At 38.9% G+C, this 27,446-nt stretch overlaps 1 protein-coding gene across 13 annotated transcripts in view; it reads left to right on the forward strand.

The window, feature by feature from the left end:
* ulk4 (unc-51 like kinase 4) overlaps nucleotides 1-27,446 on the forward strand; it is a 655,266-nt gene that overhangs the window by 37,041 nt on the left and 590,779 nt on the right. For all 13 annotated transcript variants that reach the window (XR_011348088.1, XM_069908808.1, XM_069908860.1 and 10 more), the window contains exons 10-11: nucleotides 13,878-13,993; nucleotides 14,930-14,999. Coding sequence is in view for 12 of the 13 variants with exons in the window: in XM_069908808.1 (XP_069764909.1) it covers nucleotides 13,878-13,993; nucleotides 14,930-14,999 (186 nt within the window). In the remaining variant the exon portion in view is untranslated. The remainder of the gene's footprint in view (nucleotides 1-13,877; nucleotides 13,994-14,929; nucleotides 15,000-27,446) is intronic.

Below are 27,446 nucleotides of genomic sequence, written 5' to 3' on the forward strand. Positions count from 1 at the left end.
GGTTTTTACAGAATTGTTCTAATTGGTGAAGGAAGATTTAGGATTTTAGAATTCTGCATTTTGATTTGTTCAATGGATGGACATGGATACCATTTGACAAAATACATTGTAGCCATCGTTTTAAAGCATAAACAAATTTCTCACTCAAATTTGACTTGTCATGCTTATTGGTAAAGTTTTCCAAATTGACTTGTCTTCTTGAATGTTCTTTTTTATAGTGTAGTATGTTAATTTAAAAAAATAGTTTCTCTAATAGAATCAAAATTAAATAATCTAAGTGAAGCTCCAACATTTCACCCCAGAATCGGTTTACATTCATGCTCTAGATGTATAATGTGTCTATTGTCTTATTCAGAGGAAGTGATCTGGTCTAAAAATTGCATCAGAATTTATTGTCGTGAAATTTGGTGTTTTCCTGCAGCATCAAAGTGCAAACATACATATTATAACCATCTTATGACATTACAATAAAAAATAAAATAATAATAACAATAAGAGTGCCCAAAAAGTAAGGCAGTGTCCTCGGTTCATCGATTATTCAGGAATCTGATGGCAGCGGGGAAGAAGCTGTCCTTGGGCCACTGAGTGCTCGTCTTTAGGCTCTTGTACCTTTTCCCCAATGGTAGTAGAATGAAGAGGGAATGGCCAGGGTGTCACACCATACTGCACGATGACGATATAAATCTGACTTTCCCCTTTCCAAGAGTGGAGAAAAAAAGGAGTTCCAACATCAGATTAAACTTGCGAAGGAAATTAAAATTTTTACCTTCTGGCGCTAGGTGTTATTCCCCAGCGATCAAAGGAAGAAAATAGTTGAAATTTGAGATTGTTCAATCATTTGTTTCTGGAGCTTTTTAAAAATAATTATTGTTCACTCCATCCCCAAATGGTCCCACCTGCACATTATCCCTCCATTATCTGACTCCTCATCATCTTCCTCACATCAGGTTTGATGGAGGGAGGGAGGAATGGTGCTCCACACTTTGGGGGCTGCGGCAATAGGAAAGGCACGATCTCTCCTGAGTTTGCGATTTGAGCATGGAACAACAATTGGTTGATCTGAGGGGTCTTGAAATGGAGGAAGGAGTTAGGAGATCAGTGATGTAGGAAAGAGCCTAGTCCATCAATGGCTTTGTATACAAACTGGAGAACTTTAAAATCTATTCTGAGCCATTCTGGCAGCCAGTGGAGGGAGGGTAGAATAGGGGTGATCTGGTCCCTCTTCTTGGCTCCTGTCAGGAGCTTTGCTGCAGTATTCTGAACCAGTTGCAGACGAGATAATGATGACTGACTAATTCCTGTACAAAGAGAGTTAGAGTAGTCTAAATGGGAGAAAATGATAGCATGGATAACTTTCTCGAGGTATTTCAGTGAGGGAATGATTTGATTTTGGCAATTTGATAATGGTGTGGAAAAGCTGGAAAAGGCTAGTATTTACTACTGCATTGGCTTGTTTGTCAAATTTGAAGGTGGAATCAAATATCACACCAAAGATTTGATGTGTGGCTTGATGAGGGTGGATAACTTCTTGGAGATGAGGTATTTGAGATAATTTTGGTGGCATTGAGGAAGCCAAATAGAATCTCAAATTTTTCCTTTATTTAGCTGCAGGAAGTTTAGAGTCATCCAGCACTTTATGTCCTCCAGACAGTCATTGAAGCTAGTTATCTTTTCTTGGTCATTGGGCTTCAAGGGGAGATGGAACTGAGTATCATCAGCAAGGTAGTGGAAGGAGATGCCATGTTTTTGGCTAAGGGGAAGCATGTATGAGAAGAGCATGGCGTCCAGAATAGACCTTGTGGGTCCTCGCAGAAAAGGGTAGCAGAGGAGGATGAAAACTTAACCATGTTGACTGAGAAATTCCTATCACTGAGATGATTTAAATCAGTTCAGGGCTGTGCCATCGACACTGACCCTCTCCCAAAGGCGATCTGTTGAAATAGTATCGAGTGCTGCGCCAAGGTCCAGGAGAATTAGAATGGCAGAGTGCCCTGTCAGTGGCAAGGAGCAGGTCATTATATACTTCTCAGCCAACTATGTGCTCTGCTGAGCCTTATAACCTGACTGGAATCGTTCAGACATGTTTTGAAGTAGGTAGGGCAACAATTGGCTAAGAACAACATTTTCTAGGATCTTTGATTGAAATAGAAGTTTAGAAACAGATCTGCAATTTTTGGGTGCAGTGAGGTCTAAGTTGGGTTTTTTCAGGAGGGGCTGGACCACAGCATGCTTGAAACAAATTGGAACAGTACCAGTGGCCAAGGAACTAAATAATAGAGGATGCTAGGGCCGGCTGTGTTGAAAACATCCCTCAGGATGGGAGTAGGGATAATGTGAAGGGGGCATGTTGTCAGCTTCATTGTGGACACAATCTTTCTAAGGGTGGGTAGTGTGATTGGACTGAAACAGTGCAGGTTGGATGAACAGGGCGGTGGTACAGTTAGATTGTGGGTGGAGGGGGGATTGTTTGTTCTGATGTTCTTGACTTTGTGAAGAATTTAAAAGATTCTATTCATTTGGTAAGGGAAGCATCAGATTTGGTGTTAGGTACGGGACCAATGATTGAGTTGATGTTATTGAACAAGACCTTGGGATTTTGGGGTTGTTGAAAATTAGGTTGGCAAAATATTTTGTTCTTTTGGCTTTTATGGCTTCTTGAATGTGCAGGTTGTTTTTCAGAATTTCGAGGGAAATTTGTAGTTTGTCTTGCTTCCACTTATGTTCAGTTATCCTGGACTCCCTCCTCAGGGCTTTGGTGGTATTATTGAGCCAAGGTGCAGTCTTGAGCTTAGGTTTTTACTCCTTGAGTGGGGCTACAGTGTTCAGGGTAGATGAACAGGTTGATTAAATAGGGGTGCAAAAGTTCCTCCATGTTGAGGTGGGGAGGGGGTACCTCCATAGTGAAAGTACTTGGTGCTGCTATAAGGGCTCTGAGAACCTGTTTGCGGAATGTGAGTTAATGTAGTGGAAGTAACATACAGGAAGACTAGATTTATTTGGGGAGAAAGGCAGGGATAGGTCGAAAGCGACTGCTGTATGGTCTGACACACAGTTATCAATTAATACCGGGTTGTTAATTAATAAAATGGACAACTGAACTAGGTCGAGAGCATGTCCTAGCTTATGAGTGGTCCTGTTGAAAGCAGTTCTAAGTTAAAAGACACAATTAGATGCATGAATTCGCTTACAAAAGGCTTGGTTGGACAACACACGTGAATATTGAAATTATCTTTGTCTCTTCGTTCCCAAGTTCCATGAGTTAAAAATGTTTTGGAAGGTTTCAGGTGCTCTGTAACCGCCACCTTGCCATTATCATTCTCCAGTCTGAATAATTTGCTCTATAACAATAATTGTAGTTGAAATATGAAAAACTGCTGGAGAAGTGCAGCAGGCCTGCTGAATTCCTCCAGCGACGCCTGTGTACTTACTGTACAGGCTTTGTTTAGCTTTCATTGGAGCTTAGAGGAGAATTGATAGCGCTCAGTTCACAATTCTGCTCACTTTACAATTCTGCACACAGAATTGGCTGGAGTACAATTAATGTGTGGTCAGAAACCAGGCTGAACAGTTGGAGTGATGTAATTTGTTATTTGCATAGTTGAGTTCATACATTTGTGGGCTTGAAAGGCATTCTTGTGCCAACTGTGATCTCACAGAAACAATGGATTCAAGGATGTGTATGTGAATCAATTTCTTTCTGAAGCATAATTAATGATGGGCCTATGACTCTTGTAATTATGTCAAGACTATAACAACATTGATAATGAAGTCTGAACAATATCTCAATTGACTTCCATTAAAGAGAGCTTCAGGGTAGGCTGATTTAGAGTAATTTTTGTCTGCAGCCATGCAGTAGAACCAGCTGCGGCCGCATTATTTAAAGATTCAAGAAAGTATGTTATGAAGATGGTTTTTATAATCATTTGATAATTCAGTGATTACTTTTCTACATCTTCATTTTTATAACCTAATGTCAGTGAGTTAAATAACTGGGCTAATCAAGGGAACAGGAAGATTAAGTGGTTTCTGCTTAAAAATTGATTCTGGAAGTTTCTAAACATGAATAACAACTACAAATTTGATTTGATGTGGGTCCTGTCACACTGGCAAATAAACCACTATCCAGGTTTTGTGCATAAAATCTGTTTGCTTCATGTTGAGTTCGGCTCTTAAACTATGAAGGTGAGCTTTTTTTCTTTTAATCGAGGCATGTTTCTTTTTTGATATTCTTTCCTGGTGAGGCCTTTAAGTGTCCTTGAGTTATTTTCCTTCCTGATTCTCTGAGACCAGGTGATAATTTTCATCATGCCACGTGGTACTACTATGCTGAATGGGATAGACTCTAAAACCGATCTCACAACTCTGGGCTGGGCATCCATGAGGCATTGCAAGCTATGACCAGCAACAGAAATGTGCTTGATCACAATCTGCTACATTGCATTCTTTGCTCTACCAGGTAATGATATAGAAAATTGCCCAGCATATTCTGTCTGCAGAAGGCAGGACAAATCCAACCTGGTTTGTAATCTTCCCATCAGTGTATTGTGAAATGTCACTAAAGTAAAAGAAGGGATAATCAATGGTGTTATGTGGCATTTACTGGGCAGAAATTGTGCATAGAAGCTCAGTCTGGGTTCTGTCAAAGACACAGTTAATTTCGATCTCGGTACAAATATAGCTACAATCCCAGAGGACCCCAAAACCCAGCAGCAATAGATTTTCATCAAGACAAATGGTTACTTAAATAAAAGTTGCTTTTAATTATGTTTAAACATGAAAACAGAATCACACTTTAACTTATCACAATTGACTTAACTAACTTCTAATTCTAAGCACGTGTGTATGTAATGTGTGTGTAAGTTTAGAAATGTTCCTTGATTCACAGTCCAATCTCATGCCTTAATAGAGGATTGTTTGCTTTTTACTGATTAATTTAGAGTCCCATTTATATACAAATTCTTCTGGCATCTCTTCTCTTACTACATACAAACCAATTATAACCCAGGAAGCAATGGTCATCTGATTGGTTTTTTTTTAAAAAAAAAGGGGGAAAGCAACAAATCCAGTCTGTTCAGCTAAATAATATTTCTTAAAATCTGATAGTTTTAACCCTCTCCATTTATAATCCCAGGTCACTTTTTCCATGGAGATTCTAGATATCTTGCCTGACCATAAAAATAAATGAACATGTCCATTTAATTTTTTTTTAATTAGTAAGTAATGGGAGAGATAGTGATTGGGGGGAAAAAAATATTGAAGTCTTGGCATTATTTTCATTTTAATACAATTGACTTTGCCCAACAATGTGATAGGCAGATTCATCCATTTATGTAGGTCCTCAATTTTCTGCAGCAAGGAGAGATAATTAAGTTCATATAAATCCTTTAAATTACTATTAAATTTGATCCTTCAATATTTCATTTCTGTTTTAACCCAATTAAAGTGATTGCGATGTTCATGTATGAGTATAGTCTATGTTAGCTAAAGGTAAAATTACACTTTTGTTCCAATTTACTTTATAACCAGAAACTGTACTATTATTATCTAATACAATCTTAAGCCTAACCAAGGAACAGGCCAGGTCAGCCAAATAGAATATCAACTGCAAATAGATTAATTTTATATTCTTCCTGGTCCATTTTAAACTCCTTTATGTCTGGATCCAATCTGATAAGCTCAGCTAATGGCTCTATTACCAAAACAAATAGAGGTGAAGAAAGCGGGAAACCTTCTCAAGTGCATCTATATAATGAAAAGGTTGATGAAATTTGTCTATTAGTTATTATTTTGGCTTTAACTCGATGATAGAGTTTTTATCCAATTTATGAATGTTGGACCAAATCCAATTTTCTCCATTATCTTGAATAGGAAATCCCATTCAACTTGGTCAAAAGCTTTTTCAGTGTCTTAAGCTACTGCCACACTTGGGTCCACTTTTGTCAGTTAAATATAATGTGGTTAGCAATCTGAAAATATTGTCTGATGATTGTCTATTCTTGATAAATCCAGTTTGATTGGATTTAATTAATTTTGGTAAATATTGAGATAATCCATTAGCTAATAAGCAATTATTTTGTAATCTTCATGCAATAATGAAATTGGTCTAAAAGACACTGATTCAAGTGGGTCTTCATTCTTTTTAAGTATCAATGTAATAATTTCCATTGAGAAATAATTCAGGAGGGATTGGGATTCTTCAGCCTGAATCAGTACCCTCATAAAATGAGGTAATATCTTTAAATTCTTTATAAAATTCAGGGGAAAAACATAATCTCCCAGTGATTTATGAGCCTGTAGTAAATTTGGAGCTTTTTTGATTTTTGCCCCTAGAAAAAGGGGTCATGCTTCCCTTAGTACCTTGGAATGATGTGTTTTCAAATTAAGGCATTTTTGGGCTTGGAGGGGAATTTAAGGAGGTGTGGTTAGTGGCAAGAGGCTGCAGGCTTCTGCCAGAGAGACCTTGGTAAGCTGCTGCACAGAGTGCATGCTTTAGTCACATTGATCAGTTGTATTCCTTTATTCTGGAAGGTATGGAGCTCCTTAAGTTGTTGGATGCATCCAGGCATTACATTTTTGGCTCTGCCTTGCAGGATATGAGAAAAGTTTATGATCTCTTGAGCCACTGTGCCTCAGGTAGAACAGTGGGTGCACATAATAGAAATGCTGTTGAGCTGTAACTTAAGTATGCAATTTTGGTAGCCACAGTATTAGAAAGGATGAGACCGTAGAAGATTTTAAGCAGGATAAAACTGCTGAGTGAACACAGTATATTGTGTGGCATCTGTTAAAGCAAAGAAGATAGTACAGCCAGTACATCAGGATGGAGAGGGAGGGGTGAGGTCAGGGCTGTCAAGGGTTGGTGGAATGAGGTGAGGAAGGAGATGATAGGTAGATGGAGCAGGGAAGGACAGCAGGATGGAAGTAGAGTCAGAGGCTGGAAGGTGATAAGTAGATGCGAGGTTGCAGATGTTGGCATCTGATGTGAGGAAGATGATGAGGAGCCAGATAATGGGGGGATAATGTGCAGGTGGGACCATTTGGGGAAGGAGATGGAGACCTGATGACTATAGTGTGTAGGTGATTTGCATGTAGATCCTGGGAGGATCAGAAGGACAGAAAAATGAAGTCAGGGAGTGAGTTTCCTGAAATGAAAAAAATCAGTTTTAGTACCATTTGAGTTGTAGACTACCCAGGAAGGATATGAGGTGCTGTTCTTTGAGTTTATGTTTGGCCTCACTCTGGCCATGAAGAAGACTGAGACTAGATAGTTTGGTGTGGGAATAGTAAGAGCATTTTAATTCCCCATTTCCTCACAGACCAGCCAGAAGCTGTGGATGAATCAAAAGATTTGAAAACTGCTGAGAGGAGATCAATGGCATTGAAGACCAGTGATCCAGACCTGTACAGGTAGTCCAGGTATTACCTATGAAAAGCTTTCTCAGCAGCAGAAGTAATTTCAAGAGAAGCTAGACACAGTCAGATACTTGCCAGCTTTGGCAGGGATTGCAGGCATTGTAAAGGCAAAGCTGAACATCCTAAGTGGCAGTGATGCTTCACTGCCTGATGAGCTGAACACCTTTAATGCTCACTTTAAAAAGGAGAATTCAACGGTACCTATGAGAATCCATGCAAAAGTTGGCAACCCTGTGATATCTGTCTCTGAGGCCAGTCAGAACACCTTCAAGAGGGTGGACCCCCGCAAGGCATCAGGCCCTGATAGTATACCTGGCAGGGTACTGAAAATCATCACTAACCAACCAGCTGGAGTGTTTACAGACATTTTCAATCTTTCATTGCTGCAGTAGAGGTTCCTACCTTTTTCAAAAGGTCATCAATCATACTGGTGCACAAGAGCAGAGTAGAGCTGCCTTGATGACTATTGCCAAATATCACCCGATCTACAGTGATGAAATGCTTTGAGATGATGGTCATGGCCAGAATGAACTTGTTACCTAAGTAAAGATCTGGACACTCTGTAATTTGCCTACCTCCACAATTGCTCCACAGCAGATGCTATCTCACTGACTCTCCACTCAGCCCTGGATCACCGAGACAACAGCAACACACACATCAAGCTCCTTTTCATCAACTACAGCTTAGTTTTCAACATCATTGTGCCCTCACTCCTGGTCAATGAGCTTCAAACCCTGGGCCTCTGGAACTGATTCTTTTTTGAATACTTTATAATTTTTTAAACCACAATAATTACATTACATTCAGTTCTAAATTATTTCAAAAGAAATTATACATGTGGCATATATCATCTTTCCCCGCCCCCATCCACTCTCCCATCTTCCTGTAACTGGATCCACAGTCAGTACAAATTGGAAACAATGTCTCCTCCCCACTGACAATCAACACAGATGCACTTCAAGGATGCAGGTTTAACCCACTATTCTAATCATTCTAAACCTATGACTTTGCAAATTTGCCGATGACACCACAGTCGTTGGCAGAATCACAGACGGCAATGAGGTAGCGTATAGGAGTGAGATAGATCAGCTGGTTGAGTGATGTCACAGCAACAATCTTGCACTTAATGTTAGCAAAACTAAGGAAATGATTCAGAAGATGGAAATCAGGAGTACACAAACCAGTGCTCATTGGGGTGTCACCAGTGGAAGAGGTTAAGAATTAAAATTCCTGGGTGTGAACATTTTAAATTTAGACATAAAGCACGGTAACAGGCCATTTCAGCCCAAAAGTCCATGCTGCCCTATTTACACCCCATTAACCTATACCTCTGGCACATCTTGAACGGTAGAAGGAAACCGGAGCTCCTGGAGAACACCCATACAGACATGGGGAGAATGTTCAAACTCCTTACAGACAGTGCAGGACTCAAACCCCGGTCTGGTCTCGATTGCTGGGTCTGTGAAGGCGTTTCACTAATTGTTACGCCACCATGCCGCCAAATCTCTGAAGTTTTTTCCTGGGGCTTCCATGTCGATGCAATGATGAAGAAGGTACACCAGCAGCTATATTTTGTTAGGAGTTTGAGGAGATTTGGTATGTCACCAAAGTTTTGCAAATATCTGCATGCATACCGTGGAGAGCATTCTGGCTGGTATGGAGGTGGCAACACACAAGACAGGAAAAATTGTGAACTCGGTTATTACCATCATGGGCATCAATCTTCATTCAATTTAGGATTAAGAAATCAACCTCGATCCTCAAGGACCCTCACCCCCATGGCATCCCTCATATAGCTACCATCAGGAAGGTATAGGAACCTGAAAACGAACACCCAACGGAACAGAAACAGCTTCTTTCCCTCTGCTATTGGATTTCTGAATGAAAGTTGAACCACAGACACACCTCACTTTCTATTATTTTGCATCTATTTATTATAAATAATTTATAATAGTATTTGAAACTATGATGCTACTGCAAACATGATTTTTGTGATATGTTTGTGACAATAAATACTGATTTTGATTCTATGTCCTTTCTCTCCCTCTCTTTCCTTATCCATCACAACATGTAGCCCACTAATCACTGTCTCCCAACACACTTCTCTACCTGGTTCTATTCACCCATCATCTCCAACCTCACCTGCTTCTACCTTTCATCTGTCAGCCTCTGCCACATACCTCCCCTCATTTCTTTTTACAGTCAAACCTAGTGCAAGGTGATGCCTTGAAATGTTTCCCACAACAGATGCTGCTTGACCTGCTGAGTTCTTCCAGCCATTTGCTCTTTGCTCCAGATTACAGCATCTACAGTGTATTGTGTCATCACCAGATTGTTGCCTGGGATGTCATGTTTCAGGTTCGAGGAGAGGCTTGTAAGGGTAGTATCCTTTGGAGCAAAGGAGGTTGAAGGATCCTGCTAGAAGTTTTCTTTGTGAATAGGACCTCACCTAATGTACATGGTAGGAAACCCCGCACCCCCAACAGAAAAGCCTAAAATTGGAGGGCATAAGTTTTGGGTAAGGGACAAGAGATTTGGAGGGGATGTGAGGAAGTATTGAATGCAGTTATAGGAAAGATCAATAACATTGCAAGAGTGTAGAAAAGATTGCGGCAGCATGGTTAGTGTCGCAGTTAGTGCAATGACTTTACAGCGCTAGCAATCAAGATCGGACTGGGGTTAAAATCCCACACTGTCTGAAAGGAGTCTATACATTCTCCTTGTGTCTGTATGGGTTTTCCCCGGGGGTTCCAGTTTTCTCCCACCATTCGAAACATACTGGGGTGTAGGTTAATTGTGTGTAAATTGGGCAGCACGGACTCATGGGCCAAAATGACTGTTACCATGCTGAATGTTTGTATGTCTAAATTTAAATTTAAGATATTGCTAGGACTTGAGGAACTGAGTTACAGAGAAAGATTATACAGGTTAAGATTTTATTCTTGAGCGTAGAAGAATGAGGGAAGATTTGATAGAGGTTTACAAAATTACGATGGGTATAGATGGAATAAATGCAAGTGGGCTTTTTCCACTGAGGTTAGGTGAGATACAAATCAGAGGACATGGATTACTGAGGAGTGCAGTAGAACAGAGGGATCTGGGAATACAGATATATAATTGCCTGAAAGTGGTGTCACAGGTGGATAGAGTTGTAAGAGTATAGGTGTTGGGATGTTATGGTAAATTTGTATAAGACATTGGTAAGGCCAAATTTGGAAAATTGTGTGCAGTTTTGTCACCTAACTACAGGAAAGATATCAATTAGATGGAAAGAATGCAGAGAAGATTTACTAGGATGTTGCCTGGGCTTCAGGAACTGAGTTACAGGGAAAGGTTAAACAGGTTAGGACTTTATTCTCTGGAGCGTAGAAGAATGAGGGGAGATTTGATAAAGGTATTTAAAATGATGAGGTGTATAGAGAGAGTAAATGTAGGTCGGCTTTTTCCACTGAAGGTAGGTGAGATTCAAACCAGAGGACATGGTTTAAGGATGAAAGGGGAAAATTAGGGGGAATTTGAGGGGGAACTTCATCGCACAAAGAGTGGTGGGAGTGTGGAACGAGCTGTCAGCTGAAGTGGTGAATGTGATCTCATTTTTAACATTTAAGATGAATTTAGACAGACACAAGGATGGGAGAGGTGTGGAGGGTTATGGACTGGGCGCAGGTCAGTGGGACTGGGCATTAAAAAATGGTTTGGCACAGACTAGAAGGGCTGAAGGGGCCTGTTTCTATGCTCTATTATGTTCTATGGTTGTTTGGTTCTATTGATGTGTATTGATTGGAGAAAAGGGAACCCATAGATCCAGCATTCTGGATTTTCAGAAGGCATTAAATTTATATTAATTATCAATGGAAGTTGAAATACATACTAATAGCTTCTAGAGAGACTTTAAATTTTAATTTTAAATGCTTAATTATAGAGACAAAGCTCATACCCTTCCGGCCACAAACTCGTGCAGCCCAAAATGCATAATTAACCTCCAACCTCATACTTTTTGGAAGATTGGAAGAAATTGGAGCATCTGGAGGTAGCCACACTTACAGACTCAAGCCCTGGTTTGCTGGCACTGTTATAGCGTTATGCTAACACCTATGTGGTGATAAAGTGACAAATTCCAGGGCACTTCATTTTTAAGAGATTTATTTTAATTCACTTCTGAAAAAGGCTTCAGAAATGCTTCATTGGAATTGAGTTTTGAAAGTGGAATTGAAAATGTAGTTTCAGCACTTCTGATTTGGGTGAATGTATAGGCCAGAATATTAATCCAACACAAACACATAATAAAGTATGGCCAGTGAAGTATAGTTGCTGTTGTAGAATGGAATATCTGGAAGCTAATTTTCATAGATCAACGTCCCATAAACAGAAGTAAGACAACCAATGTGTCTGAGGTTGAAAAATTTATAGCAGAATGGTAAAGCATACATGTAGGTGAATATCTTTGAATAAATTTCTTACAATGGAAGGATTCAATCCTTTATCTGGATCCTTCCAAATTTGTAGTGAAGTTGATTTTCGAGCATTTGGTGATATTAGATATCAAGTTAATAACATGATAGAAAAATGTGAGTAAATCAACAATTATTGTAGGTGACCACAGTTATAAATTATTTTGAGTCAGGTTATTGGCAGAGAGCAGGAGTTTGAGCTAGTGGAGCTATTCTAGTGAACCGGTGCAGACTCGAAAGGCCAACATGGCCTGTTTCCGCTCCGTAAATGGTTATATGGTTATGGTTATGAGTGAAAGGGGAGAAATTTAGGGGGAACAGTCGGGGAATGAAGTGATTGTATCTGTTTCTACCTCCTCTGGTAGCGAATTCCAGATATTAACTACTCTGTTTAAGAAATAAAACTTACCCTTTAGATTCCCTTCTTATGGCATTTTTTTTGGATACCCCTATCATGGGAAAAATAATCTATTTATATCTTTCATTTTATATATTCCATCAGGTTATCTCCGCCTCCTTCACTCCAGGCTATAAAAACCCAGCCTATCCCATCTCTTCCCATTGCAAAGGTGCTCTGATCCAAGTAATTTCAAGGTGACTCTCCTGTGACCTCTCTTGACCACACCCATACCTTTCTTGTAGTGCACTCAGTACAACTGTAATGATGTATTTCTCTGGGTGCTTCATCTTCCCAGTGATGCGCTGGTTGGTTGGTGGCTTGGTTCCTGTAAATTGCCCCTTGTGTTTGGGGGTGGAAGGAAAATCTGGTATGAATGCAAGAGCAAGAATTGAGTAAGTGTAGATGGGCATTTTGCCATGAGGTGTGGTGGAGGAAGAGCCTACTTCTGTGTGGCATGAAGATGGTGATTGGAATGGATAAGAAGATAACATCCTGAGACATTAACCCTGTTTCTCTTTGTGCAGATGCCACCTGACCTGAGTTTCTAGCAACCTCTGCTTTTGTTGCAGGTGCATCAGGAACATTGATGCATATTTAGATAATGACAGCAATATTTTAAGTTTAATGCTTGAAACCTATTCCAACAGTTTGCTCATCTTATGAGGGCATACAGAAAGAAAAGCAGAGGCATGAAGGCAGCCTTGTAAAAAACAGTTTTTTAGAATCAGAATCAGAATTTATTGTCATGAACGTCACAACTTTTTTTGAGGCAGCATTACACTATAAATATTGCTATAAATTAAATTTAAAAATAAATAAGTTAGTGCAAAAAATTTTTTAAAAAGTGGGGTAGTGTCTGTGGCTCATTGTCCATTCAGAAATCTGATGGCAGAGAGGAAGAAGCTGTCCTTCTGCCACTGGGTGTTTGACTTCAGGCTCCTGTACCTCCTACCAGCAGTGTGAAGAGGGCATGGTTTGGGTGGTAAAGGTCCTTGAGGATAGAGGATGCTTTATTAGGACACCATCTCTTGTAGATGTCCTTGATGGAGTGGAGACTGATGCCCATGATGGCACCAACCACAACTTGGTAGTTTTTTTCCTGTCCTGTTCATTGGCACCTCCATATCAGACAGTGATGCAACCAGCCAGATGCTCTCCACGATATACCTGAAGAGCCTTGCAAGAATTTTTGGTGACATACTGTTCATATTAGTGATTTTATTTGATTGATTTTTAATGGTGGACATTATGAATTTATTATGTACTGTTCTCCAAAAAATAGTAGATAGCACCATAAGCATTCTAATTTTCAACATGTAACGGAGCATATTTTGCATTTTGGCTCCCAAAATGATAATACAGTAAAACCCCTGGTGTCCGGCTCTTATGAGGATTGGTAGATGCCAGATAAGTGAGTTTTCTGGTTGCTTGAGATTGTGTCTTGTGTGATTGCTGAACTAATGGCAAAGTGTGCCAATTTTGAACTTGTGTATTTTTTAACCTATTTATTTTCGGCGATTTTGTTTTGCTGGTTGCTTGATGCTGCCAGTTGCTTGAATTCCAGATAATAAGTTTTACTGTTGCATCACATCTTGATTCGGATTGTTTTTCAGCAGCAAAATGTGTTCCTCAGTCACTGCCAGTGAGCTGCAACAGAGCAGAGGAACTAAAAGCCTGGAAGCATCAAGTCGCAAGATGGAGAGCCATCCCCAGAAGTCCTTCAAATTAGGTAAAATTAATTCACCACTGATCCCCTTCTTTTAAGATAGATTTGAGAAGAATGAGGGTGTGAACAGACACATTTTAGGTACTTAAAATGATATTTGAATGATGACTATTTTGTCTTGGCAAATCATGACAGGAGTAAATCATCGCCATGCAGTACACATGAAAAGAGTGCTTTGATGGCAGCCACTCTTTCTTTATGGAAGTGAGATGGATAACAAGATTCAAGATTCCTTTATTGTCATGTAATAAAACAGAAAATCTAATATTGCAATAAGAGTCATCATTAGTATTGCCTGGTGTCCCTTTCACGAAGAGAAAGAAAAGCTAAAGAGACTCCTTTCAGAGATACTAAATTTAAATTGTTGGATTTCTATTTTGTTTCAGTCCTCTATGATTGTCAGCTTGAGGGCAGGAGAATCAACCCTTTGACATTACAGAGTTCAAGATGCACAGAAATATGAAGGCAAGAATCAGGGTGATCATGTGCAATCAGTGTATTGCAAGTTGTTTTGCCGATCTAATTGGTAAAATTTGCTCAGTGTCAGATGTGACAACAGGGCTGCAAGCAAGTGGATTTGGCCCTGGTCAATGAATGGAAAGTGTTCGAATCATGGACTTGAGTAGGCTTAGATTTCAGGCTATGATGTGATCTTCCTAAAATTTAATGGTCCACTGTGCTGGCTATTTCGGTGAAATGTTTCTCTTGGTCTGTTGTTCAGAATTTTCCTGCACATGAACAAAAGTACCAATAACTGTCCTGAGAAGGACATTTGACCAATTATTCTTTTTGCTTCAGATCACAGAAGTATTTTCTGTCATGCTGTGTGATTTGTTCAACTTATTTCCTCAAAATATTAAATCCTGTATGAAAACAACGCCATCGTGCAAGCACAAAGTTTCAGCGTAAATATATATATTATCCCCTCTTAATTTGCAGAAAATCCTGCTGATCTGCAGCCGAAGAATGCTTTGGGCATGGATTCCGAGGAGTCCATTTTCTTACTCAGGTAAGCATGTGGCTGATGTATTATTGGAGCATTTAACAGAGAATAACTAAAACCTGCTTTCGATGAATGTGTTTGCTCTTTACAGGTTATTAGATGCAAGGACTCACAGCAATGTCCCTCAACCTGAATCTCATGATGGTACTTGGGACTTCAGTGTCATTTGGACAGTTGTTAGTTGACATGTTGCTTTGGGGGATGTCCTATTTCTCCAGTTGGAACAACTCTTAGCAAGTGAAAATGAAAGGCATAATTCAGTGAAATCACATCTTCGGAAAATTAACATAAAAGGAAAAATGCAAATGTGAAAAATGCAGAGGGCGTTCATTGTTTCCCCATTTAAATTTTTAATTATTTTTTTTCAATTTAGAAATACAGCACGATAATAGCCTCTTTTGGCCCATGAGCTCATTCTGCCCAATGGACCTATAGCTCCTATATGTTTTGAAGGGTGGAAAGATACCAGAGCAGCTGGGGAAAACCCATGGAAAAAAAACAGAATGTATAAACTCCTTGCAGACAGTCCCAGATTTGAACCCGGGTCTCTGACACTGTAATAGCATTGGGCTAAACTTGATGCCTTTATTCAACTAGTTTTTCTCATCACATTTTAAGCATTGGAGGCATTGGAAAGACAGCATGGAATCACGCCACTGGCGTGATATTCACCATCAACTGCTGATTTTTACACATCCTAACATTTAATCTCATTTATTTTTGTTCTCATTGCATTTTAATGACATTCGCCCAACTTTCACTACTCCCCTTCAAAGTTGGGGCAGTGTGTGTTTTTCCAGTTCTTAGAAAACATGTTTTTTTTAAGCCACGAGGTATCTTATAGTAAATTGTTTACCATACATTAATCTGGCTTAAGGTGCTTGTGTTTTTGTATATTTAAAGTTAATCCACTTGTGTTACAGCAGTAGTTTGAATTTTGTACTGGGTGGAGATCACTCCTGACATCTGGACCAAGGTCTCTGGATATTTCTCAGCTCATTCTGGCCAAGGTCCACCTGTCTCCTACAGGGATCTCTTGCTTGGTACTCGAGCTGTGGTTGTGCTGTAAATGAAAGTGACATGTTCTTTTGAAGTCCTAAAATAAGTGAAAATATTTTCCCATCAGAGCCAAAGTTGGTCCTAATGTTTATCAATAATTTAATTCTTAAAATCCTCTTTTGGACTCCTTCTCCATAATTAGAATCCCATACAGCACTCAATTGGCTGATGTGTCAGATTCTGTTTAGGATTCAATCTTCTCGAGCCTGGAATGTTATGGACTGAAAGTGGAGTAGGTTTATTATAGGTCAGCACCACATGTGGGCTGAAGGCTGTACTGTATCCTAAGAAACAGAAGCAGAAAAATAAATATTCAACCCATGCTGCACACATCTTTCTACTGCTCCTGTCGGGAAAGAGATACAGGAATATTAGAGCCAGCACCACCAAGCTGAGGAATAGCTTCTTTCCATGGCAGTGAGATTGCTGAACGACCAAAGGAATTGCTCACACTAATCATCTGAGGCACTCATATTCACAAAGCAACATTTATTTATTTATTTGTATCTATGAATATTTGTCCTGAAGATGTATTGTTTGTATGTGTGTTATGTCTGGTTGTGTGTCTGCATGTTTTGCACTGAGGACTGGAAAATGCTGTTTAATCAGTTTGTACTTGTGCAGTTAGATAACAAAAATGAGTGTTTTCTGTCAGCTAACTTATCAAACTGCAACAAGTTGTTTCTCAATGATCTGGATGAAAATGTGGTAAATTGGATCAGTAAGTTATCAGCTGACTCAGAGATTGGAATTGAATAAATGTATTCCATTGGAAAAAAAACATATAATTTAAAAAATAAAGTCACATTATTCAAACAAATTTGGGAACCGTACATGGAACACAACAGAGAGGGCCTACCGCGGACCTCCACCCCCTAAAATGATAGAATGAGAAGATGAAATGAACTGACCCAGTGTGTAAAAGTAGATGACACAATTTTCTTGTTTATTTTCATTGTGTGATGATATTATTTAATGGGTTTATTGTATTGTATATGTTGAACGTTTAATGGGTTTGGAGAGGAGTGGGAAGGAGGGAGGGAAGGGAGGGGGGGGAAAAGGGGAGAAAATAACACTGTGTATATTCAAGAGGGAAATATTTGTGTGTATTTTGGTTAATATGGTTCATAGTGTGAAAAATAAAAAATTATATTTAAAAAAAAAGATTGGAGTTGTAGAGGACAGTGAGGAAGGCTTTCAAAGCTTGCAGAGGGATCTGGACCAGCTGGAAAAATGGGCTGCAAAATGGCAGATAGAATTTAATGTGGACACATATGAGGTGTTTCACTTTGGAAGGACTAAGCATAGCATACACTGTAAATGCAAGAACACTAAGGAGTGTGGAAAGCTAAGGGATCAGAATATAGATACACAATTCCCTGAAAGTGGCTTCACAGGGAGATAGGGTCATGAAGAGAGTTTTTGGCACATTGGCATGCATACATCAAAGTATTGAATATAGGGGTTTGGATATCTTGGTGAAGTTGTACAAGCTATTGCTAATAAAAATTGAATATTGAAATTGATGAGTATTGAATCAGTATCAGGTTTATTGTCATGAACATGTGTCATGAAACTTGTTGTTCTGTTGCAGCAGTTTTGTGCATTGCAGATACAAACTTTGCTGTAAATTACATTCCTTACATACACCATTTAAAAGTAATTAATTAGAGTAAAAGAAGGAAAAAGTGAGGTCATGTCTGTGTTTCATTGACCATTTAGAAATCTGCTAACAGAGGGAAGAGGCTGTTTGAAATGTTGGATGTTTGTTTTCAGGCTCCTGTACCTCTTTCCTGATGGTAGCTATGAGAAAAGGGCATTGCCTGGGTGGTGATGGTCCTTGATGATAGAGGCTGCTTAATGGAGTGAAGACTAGTGCCCCTGATAGAGCTGGATGAGTTTAAAACCCTCTAGCCTTTTCATGTCCTGTGCATTGGTACTTCCAAACCAGACAGGGATGCAATCAGTCTGAATACCTGTAGAAATTTGTAAGTCCTTGGTTGACATACAAAATCTCAAACTCTTAACGAAATATTGCTGCTGGTGAGGCTTCTTCATGATTGCATGGACATGATGACCCCAGGTTAGATCTTCAGAGATGTTGACATCCAGGAATTTGAAGTTCTTTATCCTTCCCACCGCTGACCCCTGGATGAGGATTGGTTTGTGTTCCCCTGGTTTCCCTTCCTGAAGTCCACAAACATTTCCTTAGTTTTGCTAACTCTGAGTACAAGTTTTCTTTTTGAATATTTAAAGTTTGATCATGCAATTATACAATGGATATAAATAGTTCTTAAGTAAAGTAAAATATAGAATAATTACATGGAAATTATAACCCCCCCCTCCCCATCCCTCCCTCCTCCCAGTCAATAAATACTGTAAATACTTAATACAGATAATCAAAGAATAAGCATATATAAGAAAATGAAAACCAAGAAAAAAAGATGGTATCAATCTGGATATCTTGGAGAATTGGCTCATGCACTAGGGTTGTACAGCATTTCTATAACTACATAGCTTTGGGGAAGAAGATTGATGCAGGACTAAATAGGCTGGAGACACACTTTACATATTTATCCCTAACTTTTGCATATATGGGCTCCAAATTTGTACAAAAAGTGGGTATTTATTGTCAAGTTATGTATAATTTTCTTGAAAGGGATACAACTTTGTATCTCCGAAAGCCATCTTTCCATACATAAATGAACATCTGACTTCAAAGTCACAGCAATACACTTTCATGTCACAGCTATAGCAATTTGAACAAATTTAATTCAGTGAAATAATTATTTTAACATAGGTCTTGTTCTTTCTACGTTCCCTAACAAAAATAAATCTGGATTTTGTTGAAAAACAACACCTGTAATTTGTCCCAAAATCTTACTGAAGTCTTCCCAAAAAGTCTAACCCTAGGACATGACTATGTGGAGTGTAAAAAATAAATAAAAAATGTCCACTTTAAAACATTGATCTGATATATCAGGCTTCATTTTGTGCAATTTTTGAGGTGTTAAATATAATTGATATATCTAATTAAATTGAACTAAACTGTATCTAACATTAATAATGTTTGTCATACAGTCACGACAAAGTTAAGCCCATCTTTTCCCACTAATCACAATGTTCAAATCCTCTTCCCATTTCTGTCTTGATTTCTGAAGTCCCTTTTTTATAGTGCCTGTCTGCAGCTCATGGTACATTATGGAAATAAATTTCTTAGTTCAGCCTTTCCTAATAAGAAGCTCCATCTTACAACAAGTTGACAACATTAAAGCAGTACCTAACTTTTCTCTCAAATGTCCTCTCATTTGCAGATAATAAAAAAGTGTATTTCGTAAAATTCCATATTTATTTCTTAATTGTTAAAATGACATCAATTGGCCTTGTTCATAACAATCTTCCACTATTTTAATTCCATTGTTGAACCAAATATTCATAAATTGATTATTCTTTGTAAAAGGTATAAAATTATTTTGGAATAAAGTGTTTTAGGAGAGATACTACCCTTTGAACTAATTTCATTATTTAACTTTGTCCACATATTTATCAAATGCTTAAGTAAGGGTGCTTCCCTCATGCCAGTTAACAATATTGAATCCCATTTATAAGTAACCTCTTCTGCTAGATTCTATCTTATTTTGTCTAGTTCAATTTTAACCTAGGCTGGTGTGTACAATCCCTCAAACAGAGAGGTAAGGAATCTCAACTGAGATATTTGGTAATAGTTTTTAAAATGAGGAAGTTGCAACCTGCCCAGTTCATGCTTCCAAATTAATTTTTCTATAGATACCCAAGACATCTTTTCCAAAAAAAATTCCTAAGCTGTTTAAATCCTGAAAAAATTTTTGTGGCAACAATATTGGTACATAGACAACAATTTGAACAAACTATACAAATTGAACTATCTGAATACCCAAATGCTTAATCACCTCTTTTGGCCATTTAAATTGCATATTTGTTTGACAGAGACTAAAGACACCATTAATCTTGCAATGTGAAAGTTTACCATATACTTCCAGGTTTAAATGTAATTTAAATAAAGAGGTCTCTAGTTCAGTCAAATAAATCAAGACATTGACTGCAAATAAACTTATATTCCTCTTGATCAACCTTGCAGCCCTTAATATCTATATCACTCCTAATTACCTCAGCCAATAGCTCAATAGTCAGGATAAATAAAGCCTTGTTGGCTAGAGCTCGCCAAGAAAAAAGAACTGGACATTTGTAACCACTTTTGCTTTAGGTTATGATATAATGCTCTGATCCAATTTATAAAAATTTGACCAAACCTCAATTTATCCAAGCCTTTAAATTAAAAAAAATCCTTCTCTAATCTATCGAAAGCCTTTTCTGCATCTAAAACCAAGGCTACACTCAAATCCTTTTTTTTGTGCTGCATGGATGACACTAATTAATCTTGCTACATTATCTGCTGAAAGTCTTTGTTTAACAAATCCTGTCTGATCATATTTATTAATTTATACAATAATTTAGTAATGAAATTGGTCATTACAAGGAAGATCAGGAATCTCCGTCCTTTTTTGGTATCACAATAATTATTGCTGTGGAGAATGAGTCTGGTAAAGTATGGTTCCTTGCAGCTTGATCCAACACTTCCATAAAAATAGGTAACAATTCCTCCTTAAATTCCTTATAAAATTCAGGAGGAAAACCATCTTCCCCTGGGATTTATTATTTTGTAATTATTGCTTGTTTTACTTCTAGTTGTGTAATTGAACACTCAACTCAGTCTGTTCTTCTAAATTTAGTGAAGATAGATTTATATTCAACAAATACCTATCTATTCTGTCATCATCCTTTAATGATTCTGAACTATAAAGTTTTTAAAAGTTTCATTTATCTCTCAGGGTTTATAAGTCAGTGTTAGAATAATCTTTAATTGCATTGATCGTTCTGAAGTTTGTTCAGATTTCAGTTGCCATGTTCCCCTAATTCATAATACCTCTGTTTAGTTCTCGTGAACATTCTTTTGGTTCTGTAAGTTTGCAATGTATTAAATTTGAGCTTCTTATTAGTTGTCTATGCTGATCTGCTGAGGGTTGCTTTTGGGGATATTTTTCCAGTGTTGTTATCTCTTGTTCCAACAGTTCTACTTCTTTTACATAGTCCTTTTTAAGCTTAGTGCTAAAACTTATAATTTGACCTCTCAAAAATGTTTTTAATGCATCCAAGAATATCAATTTATTCTCATTTGAGGTATATCACAAATGAATTTGTCTTCTAACAAAATCACAGAAGTCCTTCCTTGACTATAAAGTTGAATTTAGTCTCCATCTATATACAGATTTCTCTTTATCTGACATTATAACATTAAACAGTAATAGTGAATAATCCAAAAATATTCTAGCTTTATATTCAACATCTAGTATCCTACCTACTAGCTGAGCAGAAATTAAAAACAAATCAATTCTAGAATATGAGTTATGTCTGCTTGAATTTTTAAAAAAAATCCCTCTCCCCAGGATAAATTTTCCTCCAAATATCTATCAAATTTAAATCTTGCATCACAACCAAGGTTGCTTTAGTTGCTTTAATTCTTACTGTTCCTCTGGTGGTTCTAAGATCAGAAATTAGTCTCCTCCTACCAAAATATTGTCATGTGCATCTGTTAGGTTCAAAAAAGTCTCTTGTATAAATCACTTGTATAGGTTTGGTGAGAAAAGGTTAAAGTCCACACTGTAGTGGCTACTACAGTAGATGCTACTAAATAACGGCAAACACACACAGAGGTCGTCCACTCAAGACTGGTTTATTGAAGACATACACAGACCTTTTATTCCCTGCCTGTTAATAAGCTCGTTAGTGAACAGCTGCTGGTCCTGTGGACCATCAGGTTAAAGCTATGAGCCATTAGCCTTTAGGCAGGGGCTTCATCTGATCCACTTGCTGTACTTTGGTGCCCACCACTGCTAGCCCGCAATGTGTCAGGTAAGTCTGTGAACTGATGGTGGCGGTTTGCAATACTGCGCTGTGCACCCGCTACAACACTACATTTCAGAAAATATTTGACAATGATCTATCACGTGTCTCCCCACAGGATCTATCACTATGTTTTGTCTTTTAAATTATTTTTTTAAAACCAAAATAGCTACTCCTTTTATTAAATTAAAAGAAGAAGCTGCCACAAAACCAATCAAGACCCTCTTTAATTTCAAATGTTCTTTCTTTGTGAAGTGGGTTTTTTTTTAAGTAGGTTAAAATCAGTTTTCTCTCCACGGACTCGTTTAAGCCATTAACATTTTAGTCTACAAAGTTGAGAATATTACTCATCATTCCTATGCCTGTAGATCTCTGCCCCAGTACCATTAAGATAAAACCAGCATGCTCAAGCAACTCTCCTACTGAGATCCAGGTGATATAAATAAAAGAAAATAGATAAGAAAACAGGCTCAGTAAAGATTCATAAAAATAAATATATCTGGAAAAAAAATAATGTCCCTCCCCATAAGCTTCAGAAAAATATAATCCAACGCTATAACACTCTTATTTTATGGGCTGTGACCGAAGTCACAACTACCCACATGGCACACTAGAGGTCAGAACCTCCAGCTGTCCCCAGCCCCCTCCGCCCCCCCGGTACTATTACATTGAGACATGAAATCATAATTCAGAACCTTTTCTAAAAAAATAGGAAGGAAAAAAATGTGTATGTGTATAATATATATAACTAGAGAAGAAAAAGTGCCGTTTAAACACCATAAAATTCTCTTCATGGTTTAAGTAACCAGTAAAGGTAATCCAGAAAAAAGCTGCCAAATCAATAACAAGTCCTCAAATAGTTCATTCCCTCTGAGCAATCGGGAGGCTAATAGCATATTCTTCAGCTTCAATCACGTTCTATAATAATTTATTTCCTTCGCCCAGTGTCACCAAGATAGCGCAGAACATATCTGTATCCCTTCTTCCATAAAGTTTTCTTAACGGGATTAAATTCTTTTCTTCACTTAAGCAAATCAGAACTGATGTCTGGATAGAAAAAGAACTCTCGCACCCTCGTACTTGATTGGTGCCCCTGCTGCCCTTGTCTTTACTGCTACCAGTGATTAAAATCTTCTCCTTATCTTAAAGCAAAGAAATTTAACCAGTATGGAATGTGGACTTTGATTCGGTGATGGCTTAGGTCTCAGAGCTCTGTGCGTTCTTTTTATCTCGAGAGGGTGGTTGAAATTTTCTGCACCAAGCATTTCCAAAAACCATTCCAGAAGAAAGGAAGACATATGTCGATTTTCTGCCCCTTAAGTCCCACATTCTTGATATTATTCCTCCTGCTAAAATTTTCCAAGACGTCCACTTTCTACTGCAGCTTTTTATTCTCCATTGTCAAGTTGATGGTTGTATTTTCTATAATAGTAACACTAGTTTCCACAAGTTGTACCTCTTCCTTTACTCTTTTCATTGAATTATTCAGTTTATTTAACTTTGTCTGCATTTTATTAACAAGTTCCAGCACATTACTTATTCCTCCTTTACATTAAACCATAGCTCACTGATTGTCATCTCTTTCTCCTTCTTGGCTTTGGCTTTAGCAATCCTGGGTCTTTTCTGCCTCTTTGCCTCTTCTTCTGAATCTTCCTCCACTTCTCTTGATGTCTGCGAGCCCAAAGCTGCTTCTGATGCTGTATGAAAAAGCCTCTGTTGTTCGCACTTGTGTGCTGCGTCACCTGGTTTCTTCCTCTTCGACGCTATCTCTCCATCGTTAAGTGAGAGTGACGTCGAGGGAGAAGCCTGTGGAAGGATTGCTCAACAGGGGAGTGGCCGAAACTCCAGCTCCCTGCCTCAGCTCCGGTAGGCCTTGTTTCTTCTCTTATTCTCCTGTCACATCGGGCTCCTATAGTAGCAGTTGCAGCTTTGTCTTTTTTAGGAGACATGGTTTAAGGTGCTGTAGAACTGTTTAAATATATTTTAAACTTTTTTTAAAGATTAAAACATTTCCAAAAAGTGCTTTTTGAACCAATTTCTCAGGGAAGTTGTGATCCATGTCCTCACCCTGGCACATCATATGACATCCCCCACAAGGTTGGGGTGACAATTTTGGACAGATTTCAATACGATTCAGTGCAGAGAAGATTTATAAGGATGTGGCTGGGACTTGAGGAACAGGTTAGGACTTTATTCGGAGAATGAGTGGAAATTTGCTAGAGGCATACTAATGCACATCATGAGCATTAGTCTTCACTCCATTAAGGAAATCTTTGAGAGGTGGTGCTTCGAGAAAATGGCTTATATCATTGAGGACCGTCACCATCCAGGACATGCCCTTTTCTCACTGCTACCATCAGATAAAGTAAATGCAAGCAGGCATTTTCCACGGAGGTTGGTTGACACAAGAACGAGAGAACCTGGTATAAGGATGAACAGTAAAATGTTCAAAGGAACATTATAGGAACCTTCACACAGAGAGTGGTGAGAGTTTGGAATGAGCTGCCAGCTGGTGATGAATGCAGGCTCAATTTTGACATGAAAGAAAAATTTCAATGGATGTATCGATGGGAGAGGTATGAGTGCAGGTCATTGGTCGAAGGTAGAATAATATTTCAGCAGAGACTAGATGGGCCAAAGGGCCTGTTTCTATGCTGTGGCATTCTCTGGTTATGTGGTTCTCTGACCCCATGAGCTTCTATTTTCCATGTCTCCTTGGTGTCCCACTTTATCAAATATTTTCTGGAAACCTAAGTATAGTACTTCCATTGGTTCCCTATCAACAAAGCAAAGGACCTCCCAGTGCCCAACCATTTCCCATTGCCACACTGACATGTCTGTCCACAACCTCTTGCACAGTTAGATTGAGACCACACGTAAATTGGAAAAACAATACTTTAAATCCCGTCTCAACATTCTTCAAACTGACGGCATCCATGTTGACATCCAATTTCCAAAACCCCATCCCTTCCCCCCCACCACCACTTGGTTTTCTCAATTTCCCTCCTGGAGGGATGGTCCCTACCCTTCCCTTCTCTTTCCCCTGCCTGTCACCCATCCAGTCCTTTCTCCAATCGCCCACCCCCTTCGCTTCCTTTGGCTGATCAGTGAGCATCTTTCTCAGCTCTCTGCCCACCTCCCACCTGAATCTATCTACCACCTGCTAGCCTGTCCTACCTCTCCTTCCCTTCCCTCCCTCCTTCTTAATTTGGGCATTTGTCTGATTTTGGCCCTCCCGATGGAGGGCTCAGGGCCAAAATGTTGACTTCCTATTGCTAAGTTTCTCTTATATTTTTGTGTACTGTACTAGTCAGAATGAGGTTTATTGTCATGAACCTGTGTCACAAAATTTGCTGTTTTGTGCAGAACAAGGTGCAAAATTACTTTCAATTAAAATTTGTTAATTCAAGATATAACAATATATGTTTAGTGTAAATGTTAGCATTGAGGAATGTTTTTGAACTCATTGGAGTACAAAAGGATGAGGGGAACCTCAGAGACATTTTGAATGCTGAAAGACCTGGACAGAGTAGATGTGGCAAGGTTGTTTCCCATGGTAGGGGAGTCTCAGACAAGAGGGCACAACTTCAGGATAAAAGAGAGTCAATTTAAAGCAGAGATATGGAGAAATTTCTTGAGCCAGACTGCCATGTGCCGGTGGAACTTATTGCTTCAGGTGCCTGTGAAAATGAGGTCATTGGGTGTACTTAAGGCAGTGATGGCAGGCATTTGATTATTCACGGTATCAAGGGTTATGGTCAGAAGATCGGGGAGTGAGACAGGTCATGATAAAATGGTGGAGCAGACTTGATGGGCTGGTTGGCCTACTTCTGCTCCTATATTTTGTGATCTTCTGCAAAAAAGAGAACAAGTAAGGTGGAGTCCGAAGGTTCATTGTCCGTTCATAAATCTGAAGGTGGAGAGGAAGAAGCTGTTTTTATAATGTTGAGTTGGTTCCCAACCTTGTTTACCAGCAATTGCTGAGGGTTGAATTAAATATTTTTCATTTCTCACTAAAAGACATAAGTTTGAATTTGTGAAAATTGTTGTAATCCATTATCACTCCAAGAAATAGTGTAAGACTTCCTAAACTAAGGCACAGATTAATTACCAACAGCAGGTAGTGATAACTCCAATGGAGAACCTGTGAGGATAGTACATGTTCTACATAAGTTTTAACAAGACTTTTGACAAGATCCCACAAGGTAGACAGGTCAGAAAAGTAAAATTTCATGGAGTGCACCTGACAGTGGTTAATTGGATCCTAATTGTGTTAGTGGCAGAAACCAAAGGTTCATGAAGGTTGAGCATTTTGTGATGGGCAGGTTATTTCCAGTGGAGTTCCTCACTATCTGATTTTTTGTGTGTTTATGTTTGCATATTAATCAAGTTTTTTAAATTTTTTAACCTGAGTGCTGAGACTATGAAAAGAAAATGGCAAATGATACAAAAATTGTCCATATGGTTGTCAGAGGAAAGATGAATAGAAGTAAATCATGAAAATCTGTAGACACCGTCGTTAATGTAAAAATACAAAATGCTGGAGAAACTCAGCTGGTCAGTGTCCTTTATATAGCAAAGGTAAAAAATGCATAACTGATGTTTTGGGGTTGGGCCCTTCATTGTGGTATGAAAGAGTGTCGGCAGTGTCTGAACAAAAGGATGGGGGAAAGGGGGAAGACGGTAAAGGCAGGAGATGATAGGTGGAGAAGGGAGAGAGGGGACAGGAACGGTCAGGGGGAGGAGGAAGGCTGCATGGGTAGAGTGGGAAGGGAGGGGAGAACTGGAAAGAGGGAGGGGAAAGAAAAGGCGAGCTGGTTAGCACAAAGTAGAGAGGTCGATGTTCATGCCAACTGGTTGGAGAGCGCCCAGTTGGAAAATAAAGTGTTGTTCCTCCAGTTTTCAGGTGGTCAGGGTGGGATAGTACATAAGGCCATGGACAGACATGTGAGCATGGGAGTATAACTCAGAATTGGAATGCTTGGCTACTGGGTGGTCCTTGTTGTGGCGCAGGGAGTGGAGGTGCTTAGCAAAGAAATCTGCCAATGTACAACCTTTCTCTCCGATATAGATAGGCCCATGTGAAGATCTGGATGGTCTGGTCAGTGAGACAGAAAAGTGATAAATGGAATTTAATGTGGATAAGTGTGATGTGATGCTTTTGGGGGAATGCAGTTAGGTAAAGGTATACATCATAAATGTGAGGACATTGAGTTATGTGGTGGAACATTGGGACCTTGGAGTGCATGCCCAAAAATGATTATAGGGAGCAACACAGGTCATTAGGCCATATAGTGTGGTTTTCCTTGACCATTTAGCCCAGAGGGTCTCAATCGTTTTCTTTCCACTCACACACCTTTTTAAGTATTCCCTATGCCACAGGTGCTCTGTTATTAGTAAGGGATCGCTTGAGGTGGTAGGTGGGTGGAAAGAAAAAGTTTGAAAACCACTGTT

This window comes from Narcine bancroftii, chromosome 1, assembly GCF_036971445.1.
Source record: "Narcine bancroftii isolate sNarBan1 chromosome 1, sNarBan1.hap1, whole genome shotgun sequence".
Taxonomy (NCBI): domain Eukaryota; kingdom Metazoa; phylum Chordata; class Chondrichthyes; order Torpediniformes; family Narcinidae; genus Narcine; species Narcine bancroftii.